At 57.2% G+C, this 11,026-nt stretch overlaps 1 protein-coding gene across 5 annotated transcripts in view; it reads right to left on the reverse strand.

Annotated features, from left to right (window-relative positions):
• SLX9 (SLX9 ribosome biogenesis factor) overlaps window positions 1–10,654 on the reverse strand; it is a 34,466-nt gene extending 23,812 nt beyond the window's left edge. Inside the window, exons 1-2 of one of the 5 annotated variants that reach the window (XM_006935857.5) lie at window positions 10,175–10,367; window positions 4,287–4,395 (exon numbers count right to left, since the gene is read on the reverse strand). In XM_006935857.5, coding sequence (XP_006935919.4) covers window positions 4,287–4,395; window positions 10,175–10,312 — 247 coding nt within the window. In that variant the 5' untranslated portion in view covers window positions 10,313–10,367. Of the gene's footprint in view, window positions 1–4,286; window positions 4,396–5,155; window positions 5,911–6,506; window positions 7,176–10,174 lie in introns of those variants that run through there. The other 4 variants (XM_045036507.1, XM_045036506.1, XM_045036505.1 and 1 more) reach the window with 4 other exon arrangements.
• Window positions 10,655–11,026: the final 372 nt, after the last annotated feature.

Here is an 11,026-nt window from a genome sequence, read left to right on the forward strand (position 1 = left end):
GCGTGTCCACCGTGCTCGGCAGTGATGCTGACATTCTCCCCTCCCACAGCCCTGGCCAGGCCCATCCTCCTCCAGGCCTGCCCCAGCCTGCCTGCCTCGCTGGGCTTGAGTCCCGGGGCCGGCACTGCCCGGCTCAGGCCCCGAACCGAGTACTGGCCCGACACCCTGGGTGCTTGTGTGAGAACACACTGCACTTGTCTCCTGCGACTTTGCAGCACAGAGAACGACACAGCTAGAAACAGGAAGGGCACAGGGTGTCCCGTGCCAGGGAAGGACGCGGGAGCTGGACGCTCACCCCAGACCTGCCGTGGGCCCTCAAAGATGGATGCAGAGGAGCTTCGAAGCCACTTCACACCCAGACCCACGAGCCCACAGACCCCGACCCCCAGGGCAGAGCCGAGTTCCCCCAGGGATGGGGGATGGGGGGGGGGCTGTCTGCAGCAGGAACTAGGTGTGGCCTGTGGCTCTACACCACATCCTCCTGCCCCCACGGGGCGCCACAGGGGCCACAGGCTACCACACAGAGCCCAGGGGGTCCCCCACAGGGAGCTCAGCACCCCTGCCTGGAATGGAAGGTGGGCCCAAGGAGGGACAGACTCGGCTCCCCGGCCAGCAGGGCTCCCAAAGGCTCTACGTACAAACAGGAAAGACGCCCCCAGCAAAGCACCCACGGGGCCAAACAGGCCCCTTGTGTGTGAGCACAAGTCCGCACAAGGGGAGGAGGAGCACGGGTGTGCATGTGGGGCAAGGGGGGCCACAGGCATGCACGTGGTGGGGACGTACAACAGGCATCTGTCCGCGCCAGGGGACGGACCTACAAGCAGGCCAGGGCTCCTCCCCGAGCAGGCTCGGCCGCCTCCGGACCACACACCCCTGCACGGGGTGGCCTCATGGCCAGAGGCAGACAGCAGTTCTATTTGTGACTCAGCTCAGGGTGAGGACTCGTGGGAGAGACGCGTCCGCGCTAATCCAGGCCGACAGACACCCTCGGCCTCACGACCTAGCAGGTGACTGAGCCGCAGCTGAGTCCTCAGATGCCACCTTCCACAGGACCTGCACCTGCCCCGGGCCAGCAGCCCCAGCTCACACCAGGGGAGCCACGCGGCCCATCGTCTCCCCGTGGGACCCAGGGCACCGGCCGGTGGGGAGGCGAGGTGACCCAGGCCAAGATGGAAGAGCCGCTGGCAAAGAGGGAGGCACGGTGGGGAGAGGCTGGAACACTGCCACCTGTCACCAGAGGCGGCCGGACACCGCGGGCCAGCAGGGAGGAGCTGTGCCTTCTGCAGCGTTGAGCCGGGCACGGACTAAAACCAAGCAGGGTGTCCGGGCTGCTAACACCTCCCGCCTGCTAACCCACCTTCACCAAAACAGGCCAAACAGGACAAAAACAGTACTACATGTCCCGTCTGCAGATAAGCAACCGAGGCCCAGAGCAGACCCAGTGCCCCCACTGAGAGCTGCCAGCTCTCCAGGCTCCGGAGCCCACGCTTGCTCGGAACCCTCAGCAGCCCCGCCCCAGGCTACCTGCCCATCTCAGGGTCCCCAGGACCCCTGCCTCCCCCTGAGGCCCTCACGGCTCTGCCCAACACACCCCATGCTCTGAGCTCCACACCCACAGTCCAGGCCCTCTCCTTCTGTAAATGTTTAATTTTCTGTATATTTTTAGGACGTTTTGATATCCTAAAAAAACACCTTTCCAGCTGGGGGCTAGCCAATTCCCATCTTCAGCCTCCTAACCACACTGGCGCGTCTGCCCACGTGGCCCTGGGTGCTGTGTCCCCGTCTCCAGGACCTGAGAGTACAGCACAATCTTTCCTGAGCTGCTCTCGTCTCTTCTTGTGACCACAACTGACTGCCCAGCTCATAAAGAAAACAAAGTACTTTCCTTCCTTCTCTCCTCCCCTCCTCCTGGCCACCTCCCTTATGGTTTTCAGGTGCCCATCACCCAGACTTCTAGCGTTCCCTTTGCTGAAAGTAACATCTTGCTCTTTCTGGGTGGCCGTGCTCCCTGAGCAGCCAATGCCACCTACGGTGGCCCGGAATGTTCTACAAAGCCCTCAGACTCAGTGCAAAGGCAAGAGGTAACCGAGTTCTGTCTGCTGAGCAGAAGACTTGCTCAGTGAGTGCAAGGTCCCAGATCTGCCAGCAGGTCAGCTAACACGCCAAGGTGCTGCCGCGGCAGGGGCTCCCACGGAGGCCCCCACAGGACTGCAGTGGCTGCTAGGACCCAATCAGGAGATGGCAGACACTTGGCCATACATAGCCAGTAACCGGGAGGACCAGTCTGGGATCCAGGATCTTCAAGAGGAGACCAGAAAAGATTGGAGGGGCTTCTGAGCTACTATAAAGGCCAAGTGGGAGCCACTAGGCTACTGGCCGGTATGCACTGGAGAGTGATGAAAACCAGGTTCAACAGGGCTGGGTGGGGTCCCAGGGCCGCTGGTGCTGGCTGCAGATACCCCTAAGGTGGGAACTCAGCCTCAGCCGGTCTCCCTGTGCAGGAGAGGCGGAGAGGGGAGGGAGGAGAGAAGTGGAGAGAGAGGGGAGCAGACCGTGCCCTGCAGGGAACCGGGCCAGCAGTGCCAGAGGGAGGCCCTGCCGTCACCCCACTCCCAGGTGGGGCCACATCATCTGAGCTCAGCAAAGGGAGAGTCCACCCCCTACACTGTCACACCCCCCCACCCTGCACCATCCGTGAAGGGGACAAGGTGCGCCGGTCCCTCAGACACGGGAGCGCTGCCTGGCCAGCACGGCTAACGGAGCCCCACGCGACTCCTAGGCAGGCCGCGGGGCACACCTGCCCGGCAAATGCCACGCTCACCTGACAGACCAAGTGAACAGATGCTCCAAAATCCAGCAGCCAACGATGCGGATCATCAGGGTCCCATGCCGGTCTACACCTGCACTAACGCTCCGTCCCCACTACTCCCTCTGAACCTTCAGGGCACAGGCGTACAGACGGCTTCTCCCACTCTCTGCCCTGGGTCTCCACCTGGGGCCGGCCCCTCACAGAGACCCCGCTACAGGCAGGCCGGGAGCAGGCGCAGGACTCAGGGTCCCCGTGCCCACAGACAGCCCGGCTGACCTCTCCCCTGCAGCGCCCACCTCTCAGGGAAGTAGGAATCTGTGTGCCCTGCGCTTCAGTGGACACGGCTCCCGCTGAGATGTCGGTCAGCTGCACAGGAACAAAAGCCACACATTCCACGGCTACTTTTCGCCACGCCTCTGGGTGGAGGGGAGACGTCAAAGGGCCACGGCAAGTGGCAAGAGCCTGGCGCTCATCATCAGACAACAGATCTGTCCGGGCTCGGTCACTCCAGGCTGAGCCTCTGCTACCTTGGGCTGCACACAGCCACAGCTATGCAGCCACAAACACGACACTCACTCACAAGGACCACCGGGTGGAGCAAACGAGAAGGTGAGAGCGTGGGCCAAGCAGCCCCGTCCCCCGCCTGGCCGCCCGCCCACTCGGCAGAGCGCTCGGCCTGTGCAGGGAGAGACCCGGTGCCCCAAGAGGCAGGAGGCATGCCGGCCCAGACCAATATGACCAAACAGGCAGAGCCCATCCCAGGGCAGAAGGCCAACAGCTTCACAACCACTGGGGGAGGTGGGACAGGAAGGAGGAGAGGCCACAGGGTGGCATGCGGGGGAAGACATCTGTCAGCTCTGGAAGAGTAACTTCAATTTAAAAAAACTCCTGAAGACGGGGCACCTGGATGGCTCAGCCAGTTAAGCATCCGACGCCTGACCTTGGCTCGCATCATGATTTCACGGTTCCGGAGTTCGAGCTCCACGATGACAGTGTGGAGCCTGCTTGGGATCCTCTCTCTCTCCCTCTCTTTCTGCCCCTTCCCTGCTCGCGCTCTCTCTCTCAAAAGTAAACAAACATTAAAAAAAAATTTTAGGGGCGCCTGGGTGGCTCAGTCGGTTGAGCATCCGACTTCAGCTGGGGTCATGATTTCGCAGCTAGTGAGTTCGAGTCCCACGTCGGGCTCTGTGCTGACAGCTCAGAGCCTGGAGCCTGTTTCAGATTCTGTGTCTCCCTCTCTCTCTGTCCCAACCCACTCGCATTCTGTCTCCGTCTCTCTCAAAAACAAACATTAAAAAAAATAAAAGTTGAAAAATAAAAAAAATAAAAAAAACTTTAATAAAAAATAATAAATATATAAATAAAAAACAAGCAACGTATAGGTTAACCTGAAATTTGCCCCAGCCCACACGTGAGCACATTAAACCCAGCCTGGCACGGTGCTACAAACACCCAGACCTTAGCCGCACATTCTCACCTCTCCTGATGGAAGCAACGCTCCTTGTGTCTGGGTCCAGCTTCTGCACCAAGGCACTGGGGTCTATCTTGGTCCCAGCAAAAACATCAGTGTTCATGAAAGCCCATTCCTAAGAAGGAAAGAAGACGTGAGACTTCCCTGTGGCTCCAGAATGCAAACGTAAGGCCGGACACAAAACAGGGGGAGCCCTCGGGGGGCCTTCAGAAGAGCAAGGCTGGGCCAGCTCCTGCTCAGAGGGCCTAGGGGAGGTAACCCTTGCCCCCCCCCCCGAAGCTGAGCCCGGGGGCCAGTGGGAGCTCAGACCCTGGGGCCCTAAGGCAGCACGTCTTCCCGTCCCCCTCAAACCACCAAATGGGCTTGGCTCTTGGCGTGCAGACCGTCTCAGACTCGGGACTGGCAGCGACTAGAAACACGAGCTCCACGTTCAGAAGCACTGGGACAGGAAGCAGATTCCCTTCCGAACCTGCGCCACCTCATTCTTCCACAGCACTCTCCCCCATTTCACAGCCACTGCTCCCCCTCAATCGTCTACCCCCAGGTCAGCTTCCGACACAAGATCAGCCCCACACGGAGACTTCAAAACCCTCCCGGTCACTGCCAGTCACACTCTGCTGAGCCCACCTCCCAGGCCCACCTGACTCATTTCGGGTCCAGCTCCAGGACAGGGACCCCAGAGGGACTGGAGCACTGACCCCCAGGGGAGCCACAGACCAAGACAGGACTGGGGTGAGGCAGAAACTGGCCCAAGGTGTGGGCTTGGCCTGCAGCCCGGAGCTCGCACAGAACACCTGCGAGAGAAGCCCAGACTCGCTCCTCGGGAGTTCTCAGGGTGGGAGGGAAAGTCAGTAAATAGGAGACAGAAAACTCACAGGGGCAATGCCGCAGCCTAGGAGCGGCTGGGAGCACCAAGCAGGGAAGGCCAGCGCGGCAGAGTCCTCCCGCCAAGGAGGAGCCACAGGAGCCTAGGGGCAGGGTGCACACGGCCAATCCCGGCTTCTTTCTGCACAGCCATTCAGACCCCGTTCACAGTGGTACTCCACGTCCAACTGCTTCAAGGTTTTGGAACTCAACACGACAGGCGTCAATGCTGCGTTGTTAACCGTCTTCGGGGGACCACAGTGTCATTACGTGGCTAGGAACTAGCAGTCCGCCTACTCCGTGTGAGAGCTCAACAGCTATACCCTTCGTTCTACAAGTTCCATCAGTTGCTTCTTTCTTCTCGTCCGCCTGGTCTCAACGTTTTCTTTCCTCACTTCTCTTACTTCTACACTTTGAACGTACTTATTTCACAGTCTCCATCTGATAATTCCATTTTCTGCCCTCGCGGCCTCTAATTCTGAGGCCGACTCTCACTCACGGTGGGCTGTTTCCCTCGAACTCTGGCTGTGTCCTGAGCTCAGGAGGATTTTGCCCACCGTGAGAATCCCACCTGCCCTGGCCGGCACAGGGATTAAGAGCCAGGGCTATGTGGAACCTCTGCCAGATGGGCAGGGAGAGGGGTGTGGCAGACGGTCTCCCGACAACCATTTAACTGAAGAAAACTAAAAGTCTCATCAAGAACAGAAAGAATTTATTGGGGCGCCCGGGTGGCTCAGTGACTTAGGCACCCGGCTCTTGATTTCGGCTCAGGTCATGATCTCAGGGTCGTGGGATCGAGCCCCATGTCAGGCTCTGTGCTGAGCATAGAGTCTGCCTGTGATTCTCTCTCCCTCTCTCTACCCCGCCTCCCCCCATACCCCCCATCCTGCTCTCTCTCAAAATAAACAAACATTAAAAAAAAAAAGAACAGAATCTATGGCTTAAGAGCTATGCCCTGTTATCCACCCCCACCTTACAGAAACTCCCTTGGGAGCTCTACTCCTGGCTCCCCAGCTCCCAGCTGCCAACGATCCCCCCACCTTGTGCCACAGGCACTAGTCCAAGAAGGTGAGCCAGACGGTGGGGATCCCTTCTCCCGCCCCGCCCCCACCTGTTGGACAGAAGCACCACCTGAGGCAGGGAAGGCTGAGAACAGTGAGAATTCTCACCCCTCATCCCAGCTTCTCTAGGCCACAGGTACTAACAAGCCAAGAAGATGACGAGGGACCACCCCCCGGCGCCCACTTGTAGAGAGGGGTGTCAACAGGGAGAAGCTGAGGCTGTCCCTGCCCCCCTCCTCGTGTGGGCACAGAGGTCCTGCCAGAGGCGGGACTTTATCTGGAATGGACTGTGGGGACTCACAAGTCTAGGGCGTTGTTGAAAACACTGGAGATCCAGGCAGACGGTGGGGGTGCTCCGTAGCTCCAAAACACCAGCGGCAACAAGGTAAGCACACAGCAGAGCAAGCGGAAGTTTAGCAGAGGCCACATCAGAAAGAGAGGCAGGTGCCCCGTGGGTAACGGTCAACGCTGGAGGTCTAGGCTGCCCCTCAAGGGCAATCAGAACCGTATGGGGCACACGAGAAAGTGTTCCCCAAACCAAACACAACACGGGGCAGAGGCCGACCGGCACAGGGGCCTAGGCGCGGCCTCCGAGCAGACACTGGCTCAGCAACTAGCCGCTGTGGCCCAGGGGCAACTCCCAGCGGCAGCAGCTGGAGGCTGCATGAAGCTCAAGGCTGTGCGGGGCCAGGAGTATCACAGCGAGTCTCCAAGCTGCTGGTCCCTGCTGGGAAGCGGATCAAAAATGTAAACTCCCTGAACTGTGACCGCAGCCCGGAGCCACACTCGTACATCCAGTGGTAAGAAGCAAACACCTAATGGGACACAGGGGCTCAAGCACAATCTTGGACCAGTAAGTGGCTCAGACAAACCCACCTGGTCAGGCTAAAAGATAAAAACAAAAGAGCATAAGCAGGGAGATGAGAGGCTGCACGCAGACCTCACATAGTTCAGAGCCAGGCCAACAAACAAGTAAAACGACCAGGCAACACCCCCCTCCCCCCGCCCAGTGCTACCATACATCACTTCGAAGATTAATAAAGGGAATCAGGGGACCAGCAGGGGGAGCTGCAGCCCTACTCAAGGTCAACTTGCAGGCCCAATGGGAAGAGACAGACTTGACCTTAGACCTTGCAGGTGGATAGCCTCTCCTATCCCAGCTGGAGGAAGAAAGGCTTTCCGTACCCCCACCCCGCCCCCACCACAACTCAGCCAACAAGAAGCGGAAGGACACAGAGAAAAAGAACAGAGCCCTACGAAAGGAAATACGAAAGAAGAGGCCTTACAGAAAAATGAAGAGAAACAGCCTCGCAGGAAAACGAATGGTCTTACAGCACCATACTCATGCCTACGGGTGTCCCCAATAAGTACCAGAGAGACAGAGAGGCAGAAAAATATCCAAAGAAATAATAGCTGAAAACTTGCTGAATTTGAGGAAAACACTAAGTGATACGTGCAAGAAGCTCAAAGACTCCAAGTAGGATAAAGAAACTCCACACAGAGTAAGTACAAAGAGAACTACACTGAGACACGACAGAGTCATGTCTACAGGCAACGAGAACCACCTGAAAGGAGTAAGATGAACAAGGACCCCCGACCTACAGGGAACCCCAAGACGACGGACAGCTGACCTCACACACAACGGAGACCAGAACACGTGGGATCACATTTCAACGTGCGGAAAGACGAAAGTCAGCCAAGAATCTTACATCCAGCAAAACCACCTTTCAAAACTGAACGTAAAATAAAGAGAATCCCACATAAACTGAAGCCGAGACCATCTGTCGCTAGCGGACCTGCCTTCTGAGAAACATTAAGGAAGTGTCTTAGGCTGAAAAGGAATGTTACCAGACAATAATCCAAAACAAAACAAGAAGCCTGTTACAGGTAAACATATAGCTAATTACAAAAGACAACTGTAAGAACCTAAGGTCGGGTCGTAACACGTACAGACACAGCCTACAGAACAGGAACGGCACAGCAAGGGGATGAGAGGGAGGCAGTAACACAGCATGAAGGTCCTACCTTTCTCTGCACCGAAGAGACAGAAACACCTATATCATAAGCCCCACATCAATTGCTAAAGGACATGAAGTGACAAAGGTTCTCTTCATGACCAAACTCTGCTTAACCTCCCCCAGTCCCCATGCAGTCTTGTCTGCCGTGCTCCGCGAGCCCCTCAGTTGACTTCTCACAATACCAAAAGCGCGAGCGACAAAAGAAAAGAAGCTGGACCTTATAAAAAATGAAAACTTGTGCTTCCAAGGATGATACCAAAAAAGAAAATAAAAAAAGACACCACCTCACAGAACTAGAAAAAAAAAATATGCAAACCACATATATCTGGTAGGTGTTTAGCATCCAGAATATAGAAAGAACTCTCACAACTCAACAACAAAACACACAATTTCAAAATGGGCAAAGGACTTGAACAGACATTTCTCCAAAAAAAAGATCCACAAATAGACAACAAGCTCATGAAAAGATGATCCACATTATTGGCCCTTAGGGAAATGCAAGTCAAAGCCATGAAATACCACCTCGCGTCCATCAGAATGGCCGTAATCAAAAACATGGCCAATAACAAGTATTGGTAAGGATTCAGAGAAAGTGAAACCCTCATATGTTACTGAAGAGAATGCAAAACGGGGCAGCCACCGTGTTAAACACAAAGTCCCATACGAGCCAGCAATTCCACTCCCCATGTCCACAGCAGTATCGTCCACGATGGCCCAAAATTAGAAACCACCTTTCCACCAACTTGGGAACCATGAAGATAACCTGGTGTGGCAGAGTAGCAACCATACAATGGAGTGTTTTCACCCATAAGAAGAATGAAACATACACACGACTGCTCCAGATACAAGGATGAGCCTCAGAAAAAACTACCTGGAAGAAGCGAGACACACAAGGCCACAGCCGGTACTACACCATATCCGAAAAGTCAGCGCGGTCAAACCTGCACACAACGGATGCCACCCGCAGCGGCCGCTCAGGAGTCCAGACTCAGCCAGGGCAGCGGCCACATTCTCCTCCCGACACCGACACCGGCCCTGGGCGCCAGCATTCACGTGTCAACCCCGCCCAGGAGCCCCGTGGACACCCACGCACACAAAACGGATTTTGGACACAAACAGCTAGCCGCAGGCAAACAGGAAGTGGACTCGTGGTGGTCAGAACGATTGATAGTAAGTAAGGATTTCTAGGGGCGCCTGGGGGGCTCCGTCGGTCCAGCCTGAGACTTCGGCGCAGGTCTCGAGGTCACGGTTCCAGTTGGAGCCCCGCATGGGGCTCTGTGCTGACAATGCAGAGCCTGCTTGAGAGTCTCTCTCTGCCCCTCCCCCACTTGCGCTTTTTCTCTCTCTCTCAAAAATAAACTTAAATACACAAACATTAAAAAAATAAGTACAGGGTTTCTTTTTGGGGTGATGAAAATCTTCTGAAATGTGTAGGGACCACCGAACTACGTTGTGAACCTAACACTAAAGAACGCCCACTGAACGGGACACTTCACAGGAGCGAGTTTTAGGACACGTGAATGACACGGTGTTATTCCAACACGGTGTTCGTAAGGGCCAGACCGCGTGTTAAAACGGCAGCTCCGTCCTCAGCAGCTGAGCGTCCCTGGTCGGAACGGAGGTCAGGGCCGTAGGGAAGAGCAAACCAGGCTGTTCGCGCTCGCATTCCGCTCCCCGGGGCCCCGCCAGGCCCCCACTTCCAGGCGGCGGGCCATGCGCGTGCAAGCGCCCGCGGGCCCGCCCACGTTACAACACGTGGTCGGCCGGCCCACCACCACCGGCAGGAGGAAGCGCCGAGGCGAGCCGGCCAGAACCCGGACGAACCCCGAAAACATCACTGAGCGAGGGAGGGGGCCGCGCAGGGCCGGGTGCGATGGGCGTGCCCGCCGCAGGGTCCCCTCGGACCTCGGTGCTCAACCACACCGCCCCGGGGTCCGCGGAGGCCACTCACCTTCGCCCCGACTCCGCCGGCCGAAGCCTGCGCGGGGGCCGCCTCCCGGGCCGGGGGCGCGGGGCCGGACGCCGCCGGCCCCGCGGGCCTCACCGCCGCCTGGTGCACCCGGGCCCGCAGCCCCCTCACTTTCCCCATGCTGCCGCGACACCCCCGGCGGGCCGGAAACCGTCTGCGCGCGCCGCACCGCCGGCCGGAAGCTGGTCCCGCGCGCCCCCGACCGGGCGGAAACCGGAGCCGGGAGGCGGAGATCCGCGCTCTCCCGGCCGGCGCCGCGCATGCGCCCGGGGCAGGTGTGGGCATTCGCGGGAATCCAGGCGGCCTCGCTAGCACCTGGGAGAATGACGGGTACCGCCGGGTCGGGGACCAAGCACGTTGAAAATACACCAGTGTGTTGGGGTGCCTGACTAAGTCTCTTCAGTGTGGGACTCTTGCTTTCTGCTCAGGTCATGATCTCCCGGTTTGTGGGATCGAGCCCCAGGCTTTGTACGGACAGCTGCTTGGGATTCTCTCTCCCTCTCTCTGCCCACGCTCTCTCTCAAAAATAAATAAATAAACATTAAAAAAAAAAATACATGAGTGTGTTTGCGACACAGCCCTTGTGCCCTCCAAAAGCACCGTGGGAGCAAACCGAGAGTCAGGACAGGGCGAGGGGAGGGAGGGGGGACTAAAGTCGGGAACTGAGAGGGAATATGGTTGAATCTAAGGGCACCCCAACAACCCTTGATTGAGCTAGTCCATTTGTCTTAATTAACTTTGATTAACTTAATTAAGTTAATTAACTCTAATTGAACATTTATTTCGTGTTCACCTTTTTCTACATGGTTTCATTTACTCCCCAGAACGATTCCT

This window comes from Felis catus, chromosome C2 (assembly GCF_018350175.1).
Source record: "Felis catus isolate Fca126 chromosome C2, F.catus_Fca126_mat1.0, whole genome shotgun sequence".
Classification (NCBI taxonomy): Eukaryota; Metazoa; Chordata; class Mammalia; order Carnivora; family Felidae; genus Felis; species Felis catus.